This window comes from Neophocaena asiaeorientalis, unplaced genomic scaffold (genome assembly GCF_003031525.2).
Source record: "Neophocaena asiaeorientalis asiaeorientalis breed wild unplaced genomic scaffold, Neophocaena_asiaeorientalis_V1.1 scaffold496, whole genome shotgun sequence".
In the NCBI taxonomy this organism is placed as follows: Eukaryota; Metazoa; Chordata; class Mammalia; order Artiodactyla; family Phocoenidae; genus Neophocaena; species Neophocaena asiaeorientalis.
Window position 1 is genome coordinate 354,561 of NW_020174375.1, and position 27,213 is coordinate 381,773.

Below are 27,213 nucleotides of genomic sequence, written 5' to 3' on the forward strand. Positions count from 1 at the left end.
TTTCACTTGTTTTTTGTCTAGAAGACCATCCCATCTTAATTTAAAAAATGCTTACAAAACGATTACTATACACCAAATAAAAGCTCAGCTATTCCTCCTTGTACTTAATTTTCTGGAGAGCAGGGGCCTCATTATCTTGTCCTTTGCCGCATCTCCAATACAAATGACATTGCCTCAGCAATCAATTCTGAGTTTTCAGTATTTGTTAACGGAACGGATTGCGGGACACCAACAAACTTGCCAACAAAAGGAATTTTGCCCGCCCATCCACCCCGTCCCAGAGTTGCCGGGAAGGAGGAAGGGAGGGAGGACCTCGCGCATGCGCCATTGTTCCCTGAGCGCTCGCGGCTGAACCCCGCCCCTTTCCTTTGGCTGGTTTAACCACTGCACATGCGCAATAAGGGTCTTGTCCGTTCGTTTGTCGACGCTATCAATAAAGTTTTAGCGAGTGCACACTTCTCTTTTCCTTGGCAAGATGGCGGAGTACGACTTGACTACTCGCATCGCGCACTTTTTGGATCGGCATCTAGTCTTTCCGTTGCTTGAGTTTCTCTCCGTAAAGGAGGTGAGTGGGTTTTTGAGCGCGAGGAAGGCGTGGGAGCGCGTGAGATGCGGGGCAAGGCCGAAAGGCGGTGGCGGTAGCCTTAGGCCTTACCCACGTGTGAGGCGGCCATGAGTTTGGTCCCGAGTCGGGCAATAAGGATCTGCTGGTAGTTAAGCGTCGTCCCTGTTGATTAGCACCGCGGAATTCGGCCGTGAGTAGGGGTGAGGTGACAATATGAAACTCAGGGGAGAAAGGGAGGGGTCTCTGCTTCACTTCTTGAGGTGCCAGTGCCGCTGGGACTTCCGCATCGTTCCTCTTGGAAGTTGACGATTGGCTGGCTTCCCTGTATTAATGCTTGAGCTTAACATAAAGCTGGCTTCGAGAAGCAAATTGGACTTTTAGAGATTTAAATTTTTCTTTTGGGCACTGTAGGAGGGGTGACCTTGGCTTTGTGTTTTTGCTTGCCGGATCGTTTGGAATGATTTTCTTACACTTAAATATCTAGCCCTTTGGTTTCCGTAAAGTTGTGAGTTCTTTGCGAGGAGTTTAACTGGTGTTTCGGTAAATAGCCACTTCCTAGAAGCGTAGCTTTTTTTTTTTTGCGGTACGCGGGCCTCTCACTGCTGTGGCCTCTCCCGTTGCTGAGCACAGGCCCCGGACGCGCAGGCTCAGCAGCCATGGCTCACGGGCCCAGCCGCTCCGTGGCATGTGGGATTCTCCCGGACCGGAGCGCGAACCCGTGTCCCCTGCATCGGCAGGCGGACTCTCAACCACTGCGCCACCGGGGAAGCCCAAGCGTAGCATATTTTGTCTAGTGGGGAGGGGAACCCAAAAAATAATCCGACAGTAATTTTATCTTAAGAGTTGTTTTTCAGTGTATAGATGTACAGACTTCGAGTGATTTGAATTGGTTGTTAATGTTCATTGAGCTATTCCGGATATCTTGAGAAAGTATTTGGTCCTAGTACCTCATTTAAAAATATCTCAGTCCTAAAAGTTTGGAGATATTAGGCTTAGTTATACCGTAGTTTATTGGGAAATTGATATATTTTAATAGTTACAATAAAGTAATATTACTGTGATGAAGGAATTAGAATATTGGTCAGAAAAATGCGTTCTATTTCTAGAAGCAGATTAAACCGCAAGTCTACTTAGGGCACTCTAGATTTGGGGAGTAGATTTTGTGTGTTCCAACAGCAATAAAACAAAAAAGCCCTACAAATAAACATCAAATTTTTCTGATAAGTTTTCAAATTTTCCCATGGTTCATTGGATAGGTATAACCCTCAAATTCATATGAACCTTTTCTAAACACCTACACACAACTCTAAAGTTAATGATATTAGGGAACAGCAAAGTTTATTTTCAATAAATATTCAAGAATGCCTTGCCATATAAAGCTTTATCTTGAAATGCTTTTGTCTTGATTTTTCTTTTATAGGTTGTACTTAACCTGTATTGTAGAACTTGAATAAAACAGCCCAGTCTGCCTTCTGTTTCTTTTTTGGATAATTTAGGATAATTTACCAAAGATCAAGGAATAGAAAAATATCCTCTATGCTTCTGAACTAGGCAAACTTCATATTTTTGTAATGTGTCTTTACACTTTTGTTTTTCAATGCAGACAGATGAAAGGGAGGAATACATAAGTGTAAATTAGTTTTTCATAGGGCAAGACCAAAACTGTGAACGGCAGCTGAGAATCAGTGGAAAATAACTGCTCAAAACCTGTTTCCTTGGAGAGAATGTTGGTAAGATGGCTGTGATACACCAAGGGGAAGACAGATGCTGGAGTATTTATTTATCAATTACTAAGTATAGGACTACCATGGAATTGTGAGAAATCCAAGATAAAATCCAGACATCTCATCACTAAAAAACTCATCCTTTCGTGGAGATAGAGGTCTGTAATTATAAGGCTAAGAGTAATAAATGTCAGAAGTAGTGGCAGAGTGCTATCAAAATTGAAGAGGTACAGAAAGGATTCTGAGGAAGAGAGGCTTGAAGTTGAGTTTTGAAGGCTAGATGGTTAGGATAGTCAATGATCATGACACATGAGGGTATCAATTGAATATATTTATAGTATCAATATATTGGAAAATATAAACTCCATTGGAGCAGGAGCTTTGTTTTATTTCCTTGCTGTGTTCTCAGCAGATAGAGTCTGGCATAAGGGCTTCTCATGATTATTTAATAAATGAGTGAATATATATTTGAGCCTTAGTGTTCTTTATTCTCAAGTGAAGTGGAAGGCCAAATAGTGTTTAGCAGCCTGGGTACTGAATTGGGACCTGAATTAGGATCCTGGCTCTGTCACTTAATACCTTTGTGCACTTGAGAACAGTTTCTTTCCCATCTTTTTTTTTTTTGCGGTACGCGGGCCTCTCACTGCTGTGGCCTCTCCCGTTGCGGAGCACAGGCCCCGGACACGCAGGCTCAGCGGCCATGGCTCACGGGCCCAGCCGCTCCGTGGCATGTGGGATTCTCCCGGACCGGGGCACGAACCCGTGTCCCCTGCATCGGCAGGCGGACTCTCAACCACTGCGCCACCAGGGAAGCCCCTCTTTCCCATCTTAACTAAGCCTTTTCTCATGCATAAAATGTTGATACTACCACCAGCCTCATAGGGTTGTTAGAAAAATTACATGAAATAGTACATATAAAGTATTTAGCCTTCTGGGACAGAGTAGGTACTCCTAAGTGTTTTCTATTAGGAGGCTAGGCCATCCTATATGAGAGGGAAGTGAGGCATTCAATTGGCTTTGTTTGTTTTTTTAAGTTTTGTTTGTTTTTGGCTGTATTGGGTCTTCGATGCTGTGTGCAGGCTTTTTCTCTAGTTGCGGTGAGCAAGGGCTACTTTTCTTTGCCGTGCGTTGGCTTCTCATTGCGGTGATTTCTCTTGTTGCGGAGCACAGGCTCTAAGTGCGCGGGCTTCAGTAGTTTGCAGCACGCAGGCTCAGTAGTTGCGGCCCGTGGGCTCTGGAGCACAGGCTCAGTAGTTGTGGTGCACAAGCCCAGTTGCTCCACGGCATCTGCGATCATCCCGGACCAGGGATCGAACCCATGTCCCCCGCATTGGCAGGCGGATTCTCAGCCACTGTGCCACCAGGGAAGTCCTCAATTGGGGTTTTGAGGAGGGAAATAAAGACTGGAAATGGTGACTGAGGAAACTGACCAAAGACAAATGCAAGGATTGGTAAGTTTGGAGGGCCCAACTGAGATTGGAAATCACACATTTATAAGTGGTCATTCTTGGAGTGAGAGAAATGGTAGTTTATTTGAGTAGTATAGAAATATGTGGAGGTAGGCTGGTGATAAATAAATGCCATCTAGAGATTGATGAAAAGGATTGCTGATTAGAGAAAAGCACAGATGTGATTGAATAACATTATTGCCTAGTTCTGAAACATTTTATAGGTGACCTTAGCCATAACATAGAAAAGAGGTAACTTTTTTCCAGTGCTAGAGATAGACATTGAGTGTATTTGGTTGGAGAAAATGAATGGAATAAATGTTAACCGCTAAAGAGAAGGGCTTTGAAATAGCCAAAAACAATATCCAAACTAATGTAGAAAGTGACAACCAAATAGGGTGATGTAAAAATTAGAAAGAACAGAGGGTATTTTGAAGGTGATGAACCATTTTAGAGGTAATAGTGGAAGAGGTGATGAATGTAAGTTAAAAGTCTTAGAGATGAGCTGATGAAAGTTGTTATGATTTGCGGGATAAAGGAATTTTAAGGCTTGAGGTTTTAAAGAATCATCAGTATGGATGTTGGATTTGTGGAGGATGATAGCAGGAGATGTCAAAAGAAGATTTTTAATCTATTAAAAAGTAGGAGTTGTTTTCAAGGGGTTGATAGACTGTGTTGGCAGACTATAACCTGTGAGCCAAATAGAACCCTCTCTGCCTGTTTTGTATAGTCTCAGCTAAAAAAAATTTTTAACAGGTGAAGATTTGCAACCTTTCTCAATTATAGAACAATAACTGTACACAGGTTAAGTGAAACGTTTCCTGCCCAAAAAGAATTCCATTCTTCTCATTAGTAGAACTGTATTACAGAAAATTTTATAACATATTATATTTTTTATTTCAAAAAGAAAATTGAAGCTTTTCTCTCTTATGGTACTTATATATAGTATCCTTGATTTTTGCTTTTTGGCTCACAAAATCTTACTGTCTCTTCTTTACAGAATAAATGTGCCTATGAGATAAAATTTAGAGAGGGTGATATAAGCAGATATAGATTTAAGAAGAGCCCAGTGAGGTCTGATGGCAGAGGAGAAATGCTTTGGATCTGCAGTTGGGAGAAATATTACAAATTAAAAGCTATTGATGAAGTGGTGAGGAGAGGTGGCATGCCAGGAAGAGGATGTTTTCACCTAAGATTAGGATTTCTATGGGGCAAACTGAAAGAAAACTTCTTTTTTTTTTTTTAAAGTAAACTTTTTATCAAGTATAACATGTGAACAGAAAAGTGAGCTGGGCTTTCCTGGTGGCGCAGTGGTTGAGAGTCCGCCTGCCGATGCAGGGGACACGGGTTCGTGCCCCGGTCCGGAAGGATCCCACATGCCGCGGAGCGGCTGGGCCCGTGAGCCATGGCCGCTGAGCCTGCGCCTCCAGAGCCTGTGCTCCGCAACAGGAGAGGCCACGGCAGTGAGAGGCCCGCGTACCGCAAAAAAAAAAAGAAAAGTGAGCAAATATAAATGCTTTTTTTCCCCAAAAGAAACACACTTATGTGTGACCACCATCCAGATCAATAAATAAAACGTTGCAAACATCCTAAATAACTGCAATTTATTTATCCAGTCTAACGTTGATAGGACTTGGCTGTTAGAAATAGTTCTGCTGGGAACATTCTTGGTAATGTCCTTTGAGTATACGTACCCATTTCTCTTGGGTACTTAGGAGTAGAATTGCTGGGTTAAAGAATATTTTAGCTTTAGAAGATAAAAACAGTTTTCCAAAGTGGTTGTAGTTCTACCAGCAGAGAAAGTGTTCAGTTACTCTGCAACTATACCAACACTGGTATTGTCCAGTTTTTTTAGTGTGATTTTAATTTACATTTCCTTTATGACTGATGCGGTTGAGGGCTTTTTCTGGTGTTTGTTGGCCATTTGGTTGTGCTCTTGTGGAGTGCCTATTAAAATCTTTTAGCCATGTTCAATTGGATTGTCTATTTTTTCTTACTGTTTTGTAGGAGTTCGTTATGTAGTTTGGAAGGTTCAGGTTTGATCTCATGGCTATACCGTTTGACCACCTTTATCTTTTCTTTTCATGGGTAGTAAAATGTTGTATAATCTTCCTTCATTTTTCTTTGCTTGACAAAATTAGATTTAGTACAAAAATCTTTTCTTTTGCTGAAACCTTATCTTGACTATTTGATTAAAAATTGTTTTGAATTATGTTACTGTCTCTCTCCTTGAATGCTATTGTGTAGAATCCTTAACATATTGCTCAGTACACTTCATGTTTATGTGAGTTTGCTTATGTATCTATTTGGTTCCTGAACTGTGGGTTAAATTACGTTTCTTGAACTCTTTGCAGAAGCTAAAACCTGATATGACAAGGTTGACTGAAAGAATGGGTGCCAATTTGTTTCAGGGGTGTGGATGGGAAGCATTATAAAGGATTTTAACTATTTAGTGGAAAAGTATGTGGGGGAAAAAGGAGAGGCCACCTCAACGAGAAATGGGTAGGCATCATGTGGATGTGAGAGAGACTAAGAAGGTAAAACATTTAAGGGTTGATTCTTAGTTACCTGAATGTGGAGAGGAGTCAACAATACTATGTGCTTATCAGTGGAGTTGGTGTGGTTTATTTACTCACAGCCTTGTTCTAGAAAGACTAAAAGATGACTTGTAGGGACACATTATAAAATGAAGTTGGTGGGAATGGCTTTGTGGTATGTAATTGCCTTTATTTTAAAGTTGCTAGGTAAACAAAATATTTTATGTCTCTGTAGGCTGATTGCTTGCCTTTCTTGTAGGAGGGTGAATTAATAGTATATATTTTATTAAAAAAATAATTCAGGACATATGTTTCCAGGTACCCTATCTTAATATTAACCACTTTACTTGAGGGAACTTCAATTTATTCATTAGAAAGTAATTTTCTCTTGCAGATATATAATGAAAAAGAATTGTTACAAGGGAAATTGGATCTTCTTAGTGATACCAACATGGTAGACTTTGCTATGGATGTATACAAAAACCTTTATTCTGATGATATTCCTCACGGTAAGTTTTGTCATTACATCTGAAGCTTGACTTGTGAGCTGAGGCCATGTGTATTAAAAGTTTTGTGATTTATAAAAGTGCTTTAGCCAGAAGTCTTAATAATTATTTGAATGATTTAAAAGTTCTTTGGATGAAAGGTAATATGAAGGTTACAGGTCTTCTAAAACAGTGGTCCCCACCCTTTTTGGCACCAGGGACCGGTTTTGTGGAGGACAGTTTTTCCCTTGCGGGTGGCAAGGGGATGGTTCAGGGGTCAGTGCAAGCGATGGGGAGCTGCAGATGAAGCTTTGCTCCCTTGCCCGCTGCTTCCCTCCTGCTGTGCGGCTGGATTCCTAACCAACTGGTCTGCAGCCCGGGGGTTGGGGACCCTGTAAAAGGTGTGAAACTACTTTAAAACGTGGTCATCAAATGTCTGCAGTTCATAGTATGCAGCATCAAAGTTGTACTTATTAATCAGATTGCTTCTTTAGAATTATCTGGGAATTTTGCAGTTTTTTGACTTTTTCAGTTGGCATCTTGTGTGCCTTAGAGATTTCTTTTTTGTCTTGAAGCATCTGGGTTCTCAAAAGCATGGTCCCCAGAACCAGCATCCTCAGCTCACCTGGGAGAACTTGTTAGAAATGCAAGTTCGTGGGCCATACCCACAGATCTACTTAACCAGAAAATGTTGGCTGAAGACCAGCACTCAAATTAGGGAACTACTGTGGTATATTTCAAAATCCTTGTTTTCTGTAGTAATAGATGTTCTTAAAACAAGCAAACAGAAAAACCCACTATGCACATAGTATTTTAAAAGATTATAAGAACTCAGTAGAGAAATACAGTTTACTTTGTTTAAATTGACATTTCTCAAAATTTGATCACAGATCCCATCTGTGTTTGAGAAACACTCTCCTAGTATTAGTACTTTCTAGTATATAATGTAGAAATTATTACATAAAACATAATCACTATTTTGACTTCTATTATAGTTCCCTGCAAGAACAGTAGCTCTTTAAATTTTAGTTTGTGGTAAAAAAGTAAACTATTTCTTAGTGAAACTTTAAAACATGCTAACAGGGTAAATTATGTGCAAGTTTTCTCTGACTTCATGATGTGGTAAAAAGAAACTATAGAATTGGTTTTGAGAGATTACCGAACTAGATTTAAAGTGAAAAGAGAAATTATTGACTGGATTTAAATTCCATTCAACCTAGTTGAAAACCTGTAGTAATAATATGTAAACCCCTCTGAGCCTCTTCAGAAACTGTGGGATAATCACCTGAAAGAATTCAATGAAAACAAATATAAAAACACTGAGGATGAAGTCTCTGAAATGTAGAGTTAGATAATTGTTTCCTCAACAGCTCCTTCTCCTAGGCTGTATCTGTATATTCCTTAGTTTCTTCTAAGAGTAAGAAGAGGATTCACTGTTCCTTTATGTGCCTTTGCAGTGCTAGAAAGAAGAAATTGGATCTGAGGAAGTTACTGAGTTGGTGGCACCTGGCATATGCATATATTGGGGATAAATAAATGCACAATTTAAATAGACTGAAAAACTTCCAGAGACATCCTCATAGTGAGCAATATAGTTTAACATTATAGTACTCCTTTGCATTTTTAATTAGCTTTGAGAGAAAAAAGAACCACCGTTGTTGCACAGCTGAAACAGCTTCAGGCAGAAACTGAACCTATCGTGAAGATGTTTGAAGATCCAGAAACTACAAGGCAAATGCAGTCAACCAGGTAACCTCTTTTTTTTTAAATTATTTTATTGAAGTATAGTTGATTTAGAGTGTTGTATTAATTTCTGCTGTACAGCAAAGTGATTCAGTTATACATTAATACATATTATTTTTCGTATTCTTTTCCATATGGTTTATCACAGGATATTGAAAATAGTTCCTTGTGCTATACACTAGGTCCTTGTTGGTTATCCATTCTGTATATAATCGTTTGCATCTGCTAATCCCAAACTCCCAATCCATCCCTCCACCACCCCCTCCCCCTTGGCAGCCTCAAGTCTGTTGTTCTCTGTGTCTGTGAGTCTGTTTCTGTTTTGTAGTTCATTTGTGTCATATTTTAGATTCCACATATAAGTGATATCATATGGTATTTGTCTTTCTCTTTCTGACTTACTTCACTTAGTATGATAATCTTTGGGTCTGTCTATGTTGCTGCAAATGGCATTATTTCTTTCTTTTTTATGGCTCAGCAGTATTCCATTGTTTATATGTACAACATCTTCTTTATTCATTCATCTGTCATTGGACATTTAGGTTGTTTCCATGTCTCGGCTATTGTGAATAGTGCTGCTATGAACATAGGGTTTCATGTGTCTTTTTGAATTATGGTTTTATCCAGGTATATGCCCAGGAGTGGGATTGCTGGATCATATGGTAACTCTATTTTTAGTTTTTTAAGGAACCTCCATACTGTTTTCTACAGTGGCTGTATCAATTTACATTCCCACCAACAGTGTAGGAGGGTTTCCTTTTCTCCACACCCTCTCCAGCATTTGTTTGTAGACATTTAATGATGGCCATTCTGACTGGTGTGAGGTGGTACCTCACTGTAGTTTTGATTTGCATTTCTCTAATGATTAGCAATGTTGAGCATCTTTTCATGTGCCTGTTGGCCATCTGTATGCCTTCTTTGGAGAAATGTTTATTTAGGTCTTCTGCCCATTTTTCGATTGGGTTGTTTTTTTGTTGTTGAGTTGTACGAGCTGTTTGTTGTGTTTTTGTTTGTTTGTTTTTGCCACAGCATGCGGGATTTTAGTTCCCTGATCAGGGATTGAGCCCTTGCCCTTGCAGTGGAAGCGCAGAGTCCTAACCACTGGATTGCCAGGGAATTCCCTGTATGAGCTGTTTGTGTATTTTGGAAATTAAGCCCTTGTTGGTTGCATCATTTGCAAATGCTTTCTCCCAGTCAGTAGGTTGTCTTTTCGTTTTGTTTATGGTTTCTTTTGCTGTACAAAAGCTTGTAATTTTGACTAGGTCTTATTTGTTTATTTTTGCTTTTATTTCTGTTGCCTTCAGGTAACCTCTCCTTAATTTGAATTCTAAAAATTCTGTTTTCTGGATTAATACAAATGTTAATTCATACTTTAGTAACCCAGTCTAAAAGTTCACAGTTTAAGAGATAGCTTTATCTGTTTTTTTCATTTATCTTTATTGTGTAGGGACGAGGAAGTCCTTAATTATAAATGTTAATAGCTAAATTTTTTTAGAACTTCTTTACCAGCTAATCCAAATCTGATTATGCCGAGCAGCGCCCCCCTCCTCCCCCCTTCCCAGGGGACATTTGGAATGCCTGGAGACATTTTTGGTTGTCACAGCTGGAGAGGTGCTACCAGCATCTAAAGAGGAGAGGGCAGGGATGCTGTTATACATCCCACAGTGCATCAGGCAGTACCCTCACTTCCCCCAAAAGAATTACCCAGCTCAAAATGTCATTAGTCCTGAGGTTGAGAAACTGTGCCTGGGCAATACCTAGAGTACATGGGTTGCTCAATGTATGGGAAAACTGAGCTCACTTTATCACTTTGCTACGTTGTCTCATGTCCTTCCATGCTCAGCCCAAGGAGGGTAGTATAGAGCTGATACGGTTATATTTTATTCCTGATTTCCTCTTAGCTAGAAATAGACTTATTGTTTAGTTTACAAAGAAAGCATGTTACCCTACTCTGGCTTCACTAATTGAAGCCCTTTGGGTCATTAAAAATGTTTAAAAATAGTCTTCTACTAAAATTGAATATTGCCATTGTGGTAAATCTTTTCTATCAATATAGTCACCTGAGGAATTATTTAGGATTTTACCATGTTGCACCTTGAGTTCTTAGGATATGTCATCAAACCAAATTTTTAGAGCGATTGGCTCTTAAGTTTTCATTTGTGACTTGAGAAAGTGTTACCAGGTATGTTTTAGAAAAGCAGCAAATACTATACAATTACTATACCTTACTATAATGTGCCATGTTATATAGTATGTATATATATACAGAGATAACTATATCTTAACAAAGCTATTATATATGTGTATTTTCATATATATGTATATAGCTTGTATATAGCTATCTCCCTGTGTCTGTGTATACTAGTATACACTTAGAATATCATGAGTAATTGTAGCCCTTCAAGTCACATGTAAGTGCCCACAAAGGGACAGCTGAAATAATCCAGATGTTAGGGTACAACAAAATTTAGGATTTTAATTCTAAGTTTAGTGTAGTCACTTAAATACTGGGAAGTAATTGGATTAAGGTATGAATAAGATGAATATAGATTTGTTCACTAAATATTAGAAAAAGATAACTCCTTTTAGCTTAATAGGCAATAAATTGGAGATAAATGAAAGGATGGAAATGAGGTAAAAACTTGTAATCTAATTTATAACCTATTCATTTTCAAAGTAATAACCTCTCCCTGCCGATTCCCCATTTTAAAATTTCATTGACTATGTAGTTTTGTACTTCTCATACTTTCCCAGAAATATCGTATCAGCCAGAGGACAGTGATTATATACCTGAGGTGTAAGGCGTATAACACAAAGTTATTCACCATGACCTACAGCAAGTGTTAAGTGGTTTTTTTTGAGATCTCTTTATGTTAAAATTTCATGCATGTTTTTATTTAGTATTATAATATGTTCATGTTAATTTTAGTGGTAACATATCCCCTCCCCATTAAACCTTCAAGTAAAATTATGCTCCCAAAAGACGTGCCACGGTATTCATTCTTACAATGAGCGTAAGAAAATGGTTTCATTTTTGCAAATGCCCAGAAAGCGGGCAACTCTGCCACCTGTCACTTGTTCCTTGGTGTCTTTGTCATCAATTTGTCTTTTACAAGGCTGCCAACATCTCAAGTTATGCAAAGCTAATTTAAAAAATGTTACATTGGGTTATTTGACACTTTGGTATGAATAATGATCATATAGAGTATGTAGCATAGATAGCTTGTGAGTTAGGCATGATTTATTAGTCTTGTAAATTTGCCAAATCACTGTCCGTATGAGAAATACTAACATTGTGGAGGGGGACAAAATTTATGTACAGGATTAATTCCTGCTTGTTTGTATAGTGCATTATTTCCATCTCTATCCTATTTTAAGAATATATTACCTATTAGAAAAGTATCCTCAAGAGAACAGATTCCATTCTCAGTAGGTTAACACCTAAGTAGACCTCACTGACCTCACTATAAGAATAGTCAGAATGTTCTGGTTTTATTACCTAAAAAACTTAGATCATGTGGTGAATCAGAACACATGATTTTCAATTAGAGCCAAAGAAACCTGAAAGTGAAATGTTAAGTTTGCAGTCGTCCTTGAGTTCCTATTCCTTATGTTCAAAACATGTAATGTTCTGTTTATTTTATTCTGGAAGTCTTATTTTATTTTTAATGTTTAAGTATTAATATAATTGGCTTTATGTGAGTAATAAGATAGAAGTTGAATAGGCTTGTTTTGTTTTCTGTGGTCTATAAATTACAATAATTTTTGTTTTTTTATTATTAAGGGATGGTCGGATGCTGTTTGACTACCTCGCAGACAAGCATGGTGTAAGTGGTCTTTTAAAAAATTGTTTAGTTGTCATGTTGTAATAAGGCTAATTAAAGAATAGTGCTGTATAGATAGATTCATGGCTTGACAAGAGTATAATTTCCAGATTAAGTTATTAGACATAATACCTGGTATGATTTTGAAACTTTAGTTTTTAAAAATTGGTCCTGATTGGAAAATAATATACTTACCTTTTTAGATAACAGAAATTCTCAAATTGTTTGTTCCAGAATGATCATGTAATAGTTAGCATTTTATATTTCTGATGGATAAACAAGTGGGTAAAAACAGAACTAAATTTGAATTAGAATACCTTGAGCAATAGCATTAAGCTGCCTTGTGGAATACAGTAGCCCTTGACATTACCAAGACCTTCATAAACCCCCATATAAAGGAATGTTGTTATAGGCTTTCCTAGTCATCTCCCAGTCTCCTTCCCCTTGCGTTAACTCAAAGTGTGAGGCTGTGTATATAATCAGTTCTTTAACTTGCATTCAAGTTTTATCATTCATTTAACAATTATTGTAACAAGAGACATGCTGACCACTGCAAAATTACTTTCTGGTTTCCATATAGAATGTTTGGTGTATTTGTTAATGTTCTGGTTCGGAGCCCTTCTCTTGATTTTTTGTCTTTCACTTTGCTTGCATCATTAACTGTAAAAGTTGGTGTAATTTGGGGGCCAGTTTTTTCAGAGAACTAAAGTTTACTATACACATTATTTGTACAGAATCACAAAATCCTCACAGGGATGCATATGCTTGCTAGTTGTCTAAGCTCATTCACCAGCTAAGGGACTCACACATCAGACCTTCAGCTGTAATTCAAGTTTGTATCACAACAAAGTAGGTATTGTTACAGTTCAGAACTATGAAAGTTAAATCCAACAATTCCTAATATGTATTTTAACGGTCATGTGCTTTTCTGATTTTTGGGGGCGGGGGGAGGGTAGTAACTTTTGTAAGAATTGATATCTGGGGATATTTGAAAGAGTAAATGGTTTGAATTTTAAAACTCAAAATTAAAAAATAGAATTTAAGCTTTTTTCCCTTTTTTAGTTTAGGCAGGAATATTTAGATACACTCTACAGGTATGCAAAATTCCAGTATGAATGTGGAAATTACTCTGGAGCAGCAGAATATCTTTACTTCTTTAGAGTGTTGGTAAGTAATTTTTTTTTTTCTTTTTCTTCTCTTTTGTAGGTTGCCTTGGTTCCTTAAAATATGTCTGTAGATTTGATCTGCCCATTAAGTTTTCAGCAGTTATTGGCAAAAGGAGAAAAAAATAAACTTTCAACAAAACCAAATAGAAATAGGAAACCTTATTTCAGGGCCTCAAAATTTGGAGGGAGATTTAACTTGTCCTTGAAATCCAAAAGTAGGAACCACTAATTTTTCATTTTATGTGTAATTGTATGATTTTAGCATTAGAATTCTATCATGTAGTGAATTTGTTATAGTATTACTGTACAGCACAGTGAGTGGCACATTGTGGGTGCTTAATATTTACTGAATAAATCTGTTATTCCTAATTTTAATTCAATATTTTGTGCTGCATATATTCCTTAAATTTGTTCTAAGCAGCTGTGGAATTCTAATGGTATCTGAAAAGATTTTATGCTTTAATAGTAACTTTTTTCTATTTATTTCTGCCCTCAGGTATTAGACTACAAAGCTCAATTTCTTTTCATTATGTAGGGAGTAGATGAGTTTAAATAGTACTGCTAGAAAAAATCCCTAACCTTTTTTTCTTCATTTGTCTACTTGACAAGTTTCCTAGATTCATTGTGCTTGTTAGGGAAGGAGAGTTGCATGAAGCCAAAGGAAAAATCAGGATTTCACACTGACAGATTTCTTTCTTATTCTGCCTTCTGTTTAGGTAATTATATTAATAAATGCCTTCTAAAGTTACCAAAATTCTCTTGTTTTAACTAGCGTCTCATTTGAGAAATTATAATTTGTTACTTTGGATTAGTAAGCAAGTACCTACATCTCTGATATGTCTAGTTAACCCTAGAAGTTGGGAAATGACCTCTTTAAGACAGGGACTTTTTGTCTTCCAACCTTGGAAGAGTCCGTTCTTTCTGTCTCTATTTTCTGGTGCCTTTTTTCTTTTAGCCCCGCAAGTCACAAAGAAAAGACTCAATGGCTGCTATCTTTGGTTGTTCTCTAGGAAATTAAATTTTCCTTTTTTGCAAGTGAGGAAAGAGTTCAGTATTATTAAATCGAATAAATCCTACACTTAAAAAAAGTGCTTAGACAACTTCATTTTTTAAAGTACCATCCTTCCTTCAAAGAAATAAAGATTTCAGTTTATTTCCAAGTTTGATTTGAAAAAAAAATTATCCCATTTGTAAACGAATTCTTAATTTACAGTTTAGCTGTGGTTAGCTTGCAAGTGCATTGAAGGTAATGGGTGATGCTAAATTTGTAGCAGCTTATCAGAAAATTCCATCAGTTTTACTTTGAATATTATGAAGGATTTAGGAGAGCAAAAGTTGATTACTTTGGAAATGTAAACAGCTTAGACGAGGATTGTAAAATCAGAAGCCTGATATGATTACAGGTACATGAAAAGAGTTGGTTATTCATATCATTTGTTAATGCTGGGAGTGAATTTTGAGAATGAAGATTTAGTGTCATGTTAGAGTTCTAGCACAGTAAATTTATTGTTGCTGGTCAGTGAGTGAATGTGCCATTTTGCTAAGACATGGAAACTTAAGGTAACTGCTGGAAATCCAGATATTGAAACTCTTCTAGCATATCCACCCTTGAAAGCAGATTGGTATGAAGAGCCAACTGTAATGACATGGACTTGAGCCAGAGTAGTATGCATGAATCTTTTGGGGATTAAAAAACTTGCTACACTGCTGCAAAAAGCTTTTATCCTAACACATGTAACATATTTTAGTTTTAATAGTATTATTATGTTTATGTAGTATGGTTTCATAATTAGTCTGAAAATTTCTGCATGTGATAGGTATATACTTAAAAGTTTGCAGAGTTTTTATATTTACTTTTGTAAAATACAAAGATCTAATTAAGTTTCCTGTCTTAAAAAATTCTGGGTTGATCTTAAGCTTTTACATTGCCTAGCAGATCTTATGATGGAACTCAAATGATGTTTAAGTGATTGAATACCATGGTCTGGATACAAAACTAATGTTTTACGTTAAGAGCAGTCAAAATATAGTGATTGGATAGTGTTCAGAAATTAGGTGCAGTTCATTTTAGTTTTTGTCCCATCTTGTGCCACAGAACAATTGAGTTACGTGGGAGGTGGTTACTTCATGTTGGCATATTGATAAAGGCTAACTAAGCTAAGTTTAAAAATGGATTATTTACTTTTTCTTTTGATTAAGATAGGCACCACTAATGAAATCTTGTTAATAGCAAAGATAAAAATCCTGTTTTGGATTTGGGATAAATAATGTCAGTGTTTTTGCTTATTAGTTATTTAATTTTACTTTTTTGCAAATGGCCTGTTTTCATTTCTTTTCTGGTGGTTGATTATTCTTTTAAATCTATGGTTAGGGAAACATAAGCTATGAAAGAACCATTGTAACTATGATCTGAGATTAGAATTTGACTCTCTGAGTGACCTATTGTAGGTTAGTGTTGTATAAATTAAAGCTGTATGACCCTAGAATCTACTTTTATTTTTAAAAGACTTCATGGCTTTTAGAATACACCAAGTGCTTAAATGCACCCTATTTGATTGTGAAGCTTCTTTGAATCATGCTCTAAGAAATGCATTAATTTGAATTGAAATGGTAGGGCAGATTTGTTAGGAATTTTTGAACATTTTTGTTCTAAAAGTTATTAATTTATAACTGTATTGTAATTAATCACTGTATTGTAATTATTTTGTTAAAATTTGCCCTCACTGTGGCCTTCGGTCTGGCTCCAAAGTATAACCCCTCTCCTCATCCAGCAGCTATTTGAAATAAAAGTGATTTTAAGATGCTAGGACTGTTGGTGATCATATTTGTGTGTGTGTGTTTCACTCAGAATTTAAAGTTTATCTACTGTAAGTACTTGCCATTCGATTTAAAGGTACTTTCCCTTGACTCAAGAAAGCTTGAGTAATGATGATTTGGTGAAGTTTTAGGCTCTTGACTGAAGATTTGGATCTGATGTACTCTGATAATGTCACTGTAAAAGACATCTATTTCATATCGATTCTCAGATATATTTTTATCCCACTTTAACATCTAAAATTAGGATGTGTCCTGAATTGACCTAAAATAATATACCATAAAATTGATGACATCTTAGATTCAATGAAATATTAGTACTTAGATTGCTTTGTAAGGATAAAACGTTTTATCCTTTGTAATTTGAACAATAATTTTATGGATTTTTATATAAGGTTTTTTTGATTTCAGTGAGTTTTGACAAATGCACATACCTGTGCAACTACCACCAAATCAAGATAAAAAATACTTCTGTTACCCAGAAAGACCCCTTTTCCCCCTTTGCAGTCATACCTCATCTCTGGTTCATCCACTGGTCTGCTTTCCATCCCTGTAGATTAGTTTTGTCTGTTCTAGAATTTCATGTAAGTGGAATGATATATGTAAGCTTGTGCCTGGCTTATTTTGACTAGCAAGTTTTTTGAGATTCGTTTATATTATTGTATGTATCAGAAGTTTGATTCTTTCCATTGCTGACTAGTATTCCATTCTATGAATATACTGCAGTTTATTCATCTATTGATAAACATTTGGATTACTTCTGGGTTTTGTCTATTTCAAATAAAGACATGAATATTCATATACAAGTTTCTTGTGGACATACATTGTAATAATAATAAGAACCAGTGATTTCATGATTATGTTACAAATTTTAATTTGCAAATTTAGTCTCTACTATTTGCCTGTTCTGAGAGTTTGCTAAAGTGTTTTCCTGTACATTTGAATTAATTACTGACATCAAAGGAAGAATTTCAGTATAGGCAGAGTCTGACTTAGGTATGATTTTGATCCTCATAGTTTTGGCAACCTATAATACTCTGATATAATCATTTCTATTCTCATTATCATTGGGGTAATGACTCACATTTCCCAAGTTTTTATCATGTGTCACATGATGTTGTAATCTTTTTACATGTATTACATAATTTAAGTCATACAACAACTGAGGTGGCTTCTGTTACTAGCCCCATTTTATAGATGAGGAAGCTAAAGCACAGATGGTTCAGCTGCTTATAGTAAGTGGTAGAGCCAGAATTATTGGTGGTTGGATTTCCAGTCCTGCCCATATGATTTTATTTAACTTGTAATTATAATATGTACCAATAGTACTTTACAATTAATAGTACCATGTAAGTGCTTCAGTGAAAAATTCAAAATTTCAGCTTGGGGTATAGAAATGTTTTCTCCCTCCAGTACTCTCACTTGCTTCTGCTGCTTTAGCACAGTTCGGAGTCATTATATCCACTTTGCCTTGTTTTGAGAGTCCTGCTTTACTTGGTTTTGTTATTAGCCTAGTCCTTATAGGTGTTTGGGTTTATGACCCACTTGCATCAATGGCAAGAAGAGATAGAGTGACCCTCATTCCTCCTTTTTTGTAGGGTTAAGACTGCAGTATGAAATTTTATAGCTTTTATGATTAGAAGTATAATTTTCAACAAATTATGCTCTCCGTGCATCAGTTCCCCTCTTTAAAATAGGGATAAAAATTATTATTTACCTTCCAGGGTTTTAGGGTTATATAAGAAAATGAACTTCTGTTTCTCAGTACATATTCCTTTGATAATTATTAATGTTATTAACCAGTAGACCTGCTTTTTTTTCTCTCTATGACCTCTTCCATTTATATCATAGTTTGTAAGTTTTTTTGTTGTGGAAATAATTTTTCTAAATTTTAGATGAGACACTCAATTCTTGATTTTCACATCTTCACTCCAGGAATTTTTAGCAACAAATTGCCTCTGAGTCTAACTTTGTTTGCAAAGTTTTGAGTCCCTAAAATTTGATTAATTGTGTATAAATGGTCTGAAATGGGTTACACTAAAACACTGGTGCTGTATCCTAGTTTTAAGTTATTTATCTTCTGATCTAGACTGACTATCAAAGACCTGAGTTTTTTTAGTAAATCAAGTTAAATGAAATCTATTTGAATCAGCTTAACCAGTGTGATCCAAATAAGGGCTTATATAACTGGAGTTTGGGGAAGAGTGCTATAGATCTTTTAGTAGGCCCAAGGGATATGTAGGGTATAAAATATACATTATCTTTTTTTCCTCCAGAGTATTCAGAATATAATTAATTATGATTGCTTAAACAGGTTCCAGCAACAGATAGAAATGCTTTGAGTTCACTCTGGGGAAAACTGGCCTCTGAAATCTTAATGCAGAATTGGGATGCAGCCATGGAAGACCTTACACGGCTAAAAGAGACCATAGATAATAATGTGAGTTACACTTTTTCAGGGTGATTTTCTGAAATTTCTATGTATCCTTTATACTTTCTGATAAGGAGAACACTGTGTACTTTAAAAAGGAAGGAGGAAAGGGAGGGAGACTAAACTAAAATGTTGACCTGATATAAAAATCACAGTGGGTTAGTGGCTTGATTAGTTTTACTGAATCTCCTTGAAGGAAGCTGTCAAACTTCTTTTGGTTCTTAGAGAAAATAACTCAGTTTTCATTTTTGTTAGAGCTGTGGTGCCTTTTTGATCTGTTCCAGTGGAAATGACATAATACTCTTAGTGCCACCCATTATTGAAAGTCTAATGCAGAAGATGACAGTTTTCATCTACTATTAATGTCTAATAAAACTTATTATGAAGTGTTTAATTTAGTCCTTGCTTATGAAATGTTTTCTGAAATAAGTATAACTTGGAACCTCTGTAAAAATGGCTTAGTGGACATTGTTGAATCTGTCTCTGAGAACAGGGAAATTTTGAATGTCAGGGGTCATGCAGAGAGTAGAGTGGTCTGGGGGATTGGACTTTGATCATAATGATCACTGTGCATGCTTTAGAAGGTTCTCATTTAAAATAAAATTCTGAGATCAGGCATGTTTATTCCCTTTCATCTTTTTCATATATTAATATTTCCTATGTATACCTTTTTTAATCCTTTAGTCTGTGAGTTCTCCACTTCAGTCTCTTCAGCAGCGAACATGGCTCATTCATTGGTCTCTGTTTGTTTTCTTCAATCACCCTAAAGGGCGTGATAACATTATTGATCTCTTCCTTTACCAGCCACAGTAAGTTATTTCACTGTATAGTTTTGATTTTAATTATATGAAATCAAATAGGATTTTTAAAATTTAAAATGTACTTCTCTCTAACATTTGAATTTGTTGTCACATTTTTTCCCCTCTTCATGTGGTAGATTTGCTTGTTAATTGAAAAAGCTTACATGTAACTCTTAAGTAAGTTATTTGATAAAAGTATACTCTTAAGCCCTTTGAAGTGCTATTTAAGTTTGGTCCCTGGGCCAGCAGCATCAGTATCATGCAGAGTCTCAGGCCTTATTCTAGAAGAACTAAATCAGAATCTTCAACATAAGAAGAACCCAGGTAATTCATGTATACATTAAAGCTTTAGAATTAAGGCTCTGGGCCATATTATTTGGAAGGAAGATACACATTCCAAGAGAATTCCTTTTATATCCTCTTTGTTCCATCATCCAGCTTTTGGTGATAAGAAATTCACTGCTTTATGAACTAGACTGTTCTACTGTTAGCTAGAAATCATTTTTAAAAATTTATTCTTCCATTTGAGGTCAATGACTCTGAATATTCTATTATTTCTTATTTGGTTGGAGCAACAGAAAACTAGACTGCTTTATGAAAATACTTCAGATACTTGAAGATAATTTTCCTTATTTTTCTTTCCTTCAGGCTAAATATCTCTAGTTTTATTAAGTAATGTAGTTTGTCACATTCTTTAGTATTTTGGCTGCTGTTCTTAGGTAACCATCAGTTTATCCACAGCTTTTAAAAAATCTGGATCTTTAAAATTGAAAGCTTATTCTAGGATTGTTATCTAAGCTTTATAGATTACAGTGGCAATATTAGCTCCTATGACCAGTACATATACTTATATTAATTTAGCCCAAGATTGCATTCTTGGTATGACTTATTGACTGCATTGTTGGTTAAGTCTCACATAACACCTTGAGCCATATTTTTGTTATTTTTAACTCAATTTAAGATGGAGATCCTAATACATTTCAGTTGATATCTGCTTATTGTCTGTCAAATTAAGATTTTAACATTTTTTTCTAAAATGCATATTTAATTTACAGAAGTATAGTTTAGGAATAGATGGTGTAATACCCATCTAATAGAAAATCAATGAACATTGAACAGTGTATTTTTAAATTTTTTTGTAATTTTTTAAGTCTTGAAAATAAGGTAATAATACGTTAGCGATATTTTTATATAAGTTGATGAAATATAATCGTCTAAACTGAGTCACATGAATAAACATGTTCTTTAAATACTCCGTTTAGTAAGATTTTTGAGACTATAAAATATTTGACCTATTCAGTTAAGTTGTTAACATAATCATCTGAACTTTAAATTTAAGAGAAATGAAGTTATTGGTGGCGATACAGATGAAAAATATTTGCCAACCAAGAATTGCCAGTGATTTTTAAATGTAGAAATGGAGGAGTTTTTTGTTTTTTTTTTTTTTTGATGTGGACCATTTTTTAAAGTCTTTATTGAATTTGTTACAATACTGCTTTTGTGTTTTTGGCCATGAGGCATGTGGGATCTTAGCTCCCCAACCAGGGATTGAACCCACACCCCTGCATTGGAAGTCTTAGCCACTGGATCACCAGGGAAGTCCCAGGGAGCCATTTTTAAATGGTTTAAATTGTGTTTTCTGCATTAAATGCTAAATGTTCCCCTGAATCTGTCAAATAGAAGCACTTTTATCAGAAATATGCTTGGCTTATTTTTTTGTATTAACATCACAACTTAAGTTCAGTATTAATGTATTTAGTTAGTATTTGCATGACACGCAGGTCCAATTTGTTAAAACTGAACACAGGCAAAGAAGTTTTCATAATAGGAAATTATTTCGATCTTCCCTTGAAAAAACGAAACTACATGGCATTAAGTGAAGTAGAAGATGGTGATTCCAGCATTAAATTTTAAATGTAAATTATAAGAGATAAGATTTTGTAATTTACATGGTATTATAGTTATTTCTTCTTTTATTAGAGATGTTCAAGTATGCCTTCTAGATTCACATTCACTAATGTGAACATAAAAGCTTCATTCTGTCTGAGCTGTTGTTCCTCCTTTATTGAAGAAACCCTATTTTGTGGGAAATCTAAAAATTTTAAAGCTATATGTTTTACTGTTTGCTGGATGCTATGATAGATTGTAATCTGGAAAGTTATATATAAATTGTAGTCCATATGTTGCATTAAGTAAAAAGCTCTTGGGAAAGGTTAAAAAAGAAAAGCCACTGTGTACTAAAATAAGATCCTACAAGGGTGGTATTATTTTGTTCTGGCTTTTGTATAGGAAGCATGCAACTTTATTTGTACAGTATCCTAGGGGTTGATTTGTGAAGAACAAAGCTGAACCAACCTCAAAAAGACTGAGTATAAAACCAGAATGCCATCATTATTTGCAATGAGAAGTGCTTAGAGGACTAAGTACATGAAACATGACCAGATTGTTCTGACCCTATAGGTTTAATACATAGGAAGCTGTAGAATACAGAAGATTCCTTTATGAATATTTGGAATCAGAATAGAAAATTAATTTATGTGACTGGAATGTTTCACGGCACCATCAGATTAAGCATCGGGTTAACATTTCCATTTCCACAATAGGAATATCCTTGTCATAAGGACCAGATCATGAACATTTTTTGACATGTTATGTCACCCTAAACGTTGGGATGGGCATTTCCAAGATTTGCTTTTTACTTCTCTTTTTATGATTCCATTTCATATCAGTATCTCCCACTTTGCTCCTATCTTCCTTCCCTGTCCCCCTATGTTGATTTAAATATGTTAATATTTTGTATCAAGTTCTTCTCAAGTCTTCCTGATCCGGTAGTTTTACTAAATTGATGAATCTCTCTCTGCTCTGGTGCATTGTTTATTTAATCCTCTGAGGGCCGTCTTATTTCTGTTATACTCTGATTCTTGAGAAGTACCGTTTCCATGCACCCTTTGGGCAACCATTATATTTTAGAAGAGGCTTTTTATTTGTGATACTGACAGTTGCAATCTTATGCAGTAGTTGAGACATACCAATAATGGATGAATCTGGAGTACCCAGAAAAATGATTGGTAAAACATTGCAAGAAATTTGGGGATGTTGGTGAATATAAAATAGTTACATACCTATCTTTAATGTTAAACTATCCGTGCATCTTATAAAAAGAGATGTTTGATGAGAATTTCAAACTCAAGAATTAAGGGTATATTTCTCAGTATTTACGGAGATTAATCGAACATGCATTCAAGAGATTAAAAGTAACATTATTATGTAGTATTTTGCCTCCCTCCTGAATAATACAGCCTGTACGATTGTCTTATGAGTTGATTGATATCCCTAGAATCATGGCTGGGAGTAAGAGCCTTCCCTGAATGAGCAGATTTGACTCAAACATTGGATACTGTAATAGTTGGCTCTAATCTTGATACCTAGTAGGTGGGTTAAGGATCGATAAGGACAGCTCTTCTTGAACTCAGTCATAGGAATCCCTAGGCATTGGCTTTCCATGCTACTGCTTACAGGTAGACTCACTCTGCTGAATTTTTTTTTTGATGAATTTATTTATTTATTTATGGCTGCATTGGGTCTTTGTTGCTGCGCGCAGGCTTTCTCTAGTCGCGACGAGCGGGGGCTATTCTTCATTGTGGTGCATGGGCTTCTCATTGCGGTGACTTCTCTTGTTGCGGAGCATGGGCTATAGGCGCGCAGGCTCAGTAGTTGTGGTTCGCGGACTCTAGAGCACAGGCTCAGCAGTTGTGGCTCACAGGCTTAGTTGCTCCACGGCATGTGGGATCTTCCCGTACGAGGGCTCTAATCCGTGTCCCCTGCATTGGCAGGCAGATTCTTAACCACTGCGCCACCAGGGAAGCCTTCTGCTGTAGTTTTTGCAGTTACATATGTATCCAGAAAGGAACATTAAATTCAACTGATTTTTTAAAAATATTTTTAAGTAATGAAAGGAAGTATACAAACAAGGAAAGTGAAAATATTCAAGCCCACTGTAAAAATTCTATAATACAAATAAGGGGGAAACAGTATGGATTAATCCCTGACAACCTTATGGCTTATATGAAATCAAAACAATATATTTAATTCGTTAGTAGAATCATTTATTATAGATATTAGAAATAGAAAGGTAGTTCAGTTGAGATTGCAGAAAATTTTGTTAAAGATAAAAAATCAAACTTTTAATAAAGGAAAACAATGCAAAAAAGTAATTTGTTTTTTAAATTTTAAAGTAAGATAAAGGTTCATGGTCATAGAAATATAATTAAAATAACAACTTAGAATTAAGGCAGTTAATTATCAAGCTGTATTCTACAAGTAGGCTTAATGCCTTCATTTGCATTTCCATGGTTCATATACAAAAAAGACAATACCTTATGCCATTAAAAATCTCTGAATAAATTTTTAAAACTAGAAATTTTATAGCATGTACTTTCCGGACACAAAACAGTAAAACTAGGAGTTATTAAAAGTTTTATAAATAACTGAATCAAAGAAGAGATTAAATGTTGATAATTATGAAATACCTGCCAAAGCAGCACTCAGAAATTAATTCATAGCTTTGAGTACTTGTTCAACTTTTAAAAACTTGAGTAAAAAGTACAGAAAAATGGAACAAAGGCACTGAAAATAAAATTAGTAATATATTAGTAAATGTTGAAATTACTAATTTTGGAGCATTAAAAGAACTAGGTGTACATGGGAAGATACTCTGCATCCAATTTTGTGAGGCAAATAGGACTAGCCCTATTAGAACATTCAGTAAGATCCTCTTACCCCCTCCAAGACCCAAATCAGATATACACACTGAGGAGAAAAAACATTGGATGTTGAGAAGAAAATAATACTGACATCAGAATTATCTTTGACAATATTATTGTTACTGGTGAATGGTTCTTAAACTTTTTAGTCTTGAAACTCTTACGCTATTAAGAGTTTTTGAGTGTAGTTTCGTATGTGTTGGCTAAATTTATTGATATATACTGTATTAGAAATTAAGAAATTCTAAAATATATTTATTAATTGACAAATAGTAAATTGGTTATAGTTATATATATTCTTATGAAAAATAACTTTAAAAAACCAAATTTAGTGAGGAGTGGCATTGTTTTACATTTTTGCAGACCTTTACATTTCTGGCTTAATTGACAGCTAGATTTTCATGTTTTTTTTCATATCTGATTTTCATTCAGTCTGTTGTGATATGTCATTTTGTTTGAAGGATAAGAAGAAAACCAAGCCTCACACATACATGTAGTTGGGAAAGAGAGGTGTTTTAATAGCCTTTTCAGATAATTGTGAATATCCTTTTTTGATCATACACCAGAACTCAACATGTAGTAATTTCTTAAAAGGTACTGAAATGTGGGATTTGAAACCATATCATTCAGTTTTTTGGATTCTAAACTATACTAGAATTCTAAACTATATTGGTTGATTTTGCAATTTAATTGGATCTTTTACCCATGCATGGTTTTATGACCGTATGCATTGATTGTTTGGGAAATACTGGTTCAGGGAGTTATGCAGGTATTCCAACATATACAGCACCATTATACAACACCAAAAAAATCACATTCATTAATTTCACTACTAAACCCATTAGAAAAGGCTTTTCAAAAAGTATTGGATAGTAGTCAAACTCTTGATGACAGATACAGATTTTCCAAAATTTTACCCTTTTTTTGAAAGCTCTGATTTTTATAATTTGTTTTTATTGAAGGATAGGCTCAACTTTATTGTCTGGAAAATGTCTGCCAAATACTCAAGTCTGAATGGCTTTGGTTTGACTGTCATTCCTTCAAGTAAAAATAGTGTTCTATGAGAAAATCAGCTGGTTCACCTTGCAACTCAATCATTGAACATGTACTTTTCCTTAAGACAACCATGACACTAATGTACAGCAGAAGATCTTTTACACACTTCCCATTTTAGTTATACAGAATATTAAAAACATAAGTATGCACGGGTTGAAATTTTTGAAAATTAATAATTTGTACTGCCTAATCAAAGATATAGTTGAAATTGGCTTTTTTTTAAACTGTAAGAGTGGTTATTAATAACAGTGACTAGTATAGTATGATGTCACTACCATGGTTTGTGCTAAGGTACCAGATGATTTCATTTTTTTGTTTACAATTCAGTGATTTTTAGTTTACCAAGTGGTGCAGCCATCACCATAAGTCAATTTTTGAACATTTTCATCCTCACAATAAGAACCCTGATGCCATTTGGACTATTTTTTTTTTAAACAGAAGTAGCCTGTTCGCAAAATGTGAAAAAGAAAACTCAGTAGTATTACAGTTTTAAAATTTCACCAAAATATGGTGCTTACCATTTTCACTTGCCATAGGGTCAGGTTGCCATCGTATTTTCTTCCTCATTAGTAATGTCTTAATGACTTATTCTGGTTTTTGCTTGATTCTAACTTTTTTCGCGTGAGAATACTCAGTTGGCTTGACAGATCATTGTTTCAGCCATTTTCCTAGGTTGCATATTCTTTAAGTAGAATAGCTTCTAGTAAGTGTGTAATTTGCATTTGTATGTCTACAGTCAGTATGCATTTTTCAGTTGTCTCTGATAGGTAGTAGGTATTAATGGAGAAAGTATCATATTTTTCTGTTTTTAATTTCCAGCAGCACAGGAATACAATTTAATGTGGTTCATTGAGTGTATGTTAAATTGATAGTTTATATAGATTGTGATTTCAGGCTTTTTAAAAAATACGAAAGTACTGTTGAGATAATTTATACTTTTGTCCTTGAAGTGAAAGTTTAGATGCCAGTGCAGATTAAGTCTCTTACATCATATATATTATCATTTCTGCCATAATTTATTCTGAATCCAAAATAGAGATGATTTACACATTTGAAAAATGTTGAACTTTTAAATGTAATATAATATGTAAGATAAAGTATCAAGTGTAAGCTAGAACAGTGTTCGTAGGCTATTAGAGATGAGGCTTTGCCACCAAATGTAGATGCTATTAGGGAGAAGAATGCATTTGTAATACAATGCCCTAGTTACTCTCCAGTTGTAAAAAGAAAGATTCAAAGTTCAGTTAGCAAAAGAATGTTTAATTTGTTTTCTAAATAAAGATATCATAAATATCCTAAGAAATTTCAAGTTTTACTGTTAACAGTCAACTAGATCGTGTCTAGAATTTGTCCTGATTTACCCTCTGCCTTTATTTTTCCTAAATTTTCTAATTGTTCCTGATAAGAAAACTTTTTCATGCAGGTGTTTTACCTGCTTTAGCTCAGGATGATCTCTAAAAATCCATCCTCTGCAGTTCTACTAAGTCTTGCCTTTTTGATTTTTTAAGCCTTTCTGGAAGTACCTTTCCCTTTTTTGTACCAATTCAAAGCCTGCCTGTTTTTCAAGCTCCAGCTCAGGTTTACTTCTACATGAGGTCCTGTATATTGTGCCTACCTTATATTGATAATTTGGAATTTAATTATTTACTGTCTTTTTAAAAAAACTTATAATTGCCTTATCTCCCCAACTAGATTATAAGCATATTTGAGAGCAGAATTTTTATTCTTTATGTCCTTATAGTATCCCCCATATAATACTTAAATATTTTTTATTTGGTGGCATGTTTTGTCTTATCCTTTGATTTCTAAATGTTCTGACTTACAATTAGAAAATACTGTAGAAAAATCTTACATAAAATT

The 27,213-nt window shown here is 35.3% G+C and overlaps 1 protein-coding gene across 1 annotated transcript in view; it reads left to right on the plus strand.

Moving 5' to 3' along the window:
- The first annotated feature begins 385 nt into the window (after positions 1–385).
- Positions 386–27,213, plus strand: part of EIF3E (eukaryotic translation initiation factor 3 subunit E) — a 50,611-nt gene continuing 23,783 nt past the window's right edge. Inside the window, exons 1-7 of the mRNA XM_024756316.1 lie at positions 386–565; positions 6,669–6,783; positions 8,391–8,508; positions 12,284–12,326; positions 13,386–13,490; positions 18,618–18,743; positions 19,419–19,543. Of these exons, the coding sequence (XP_024612084.1) occupies positions 476–565; positions 6,669–6,783; positions 8,391–8,508; positions 12,284–12,326; positions 13,386–13,490; positions 18,618–18,743; positions 19,419–19,543 (722 nt within the window). The 5' untranslated portion in view covers positions 386–475. The remainder of the gene's footprint in view (positions 566–6,668; positions 6,784–8,390; positions 8,509–12,283; positions 12,327–13,385; positions 13,491–18,617; positions 18,744–19,418; positions 19,544–27,213) is intronic.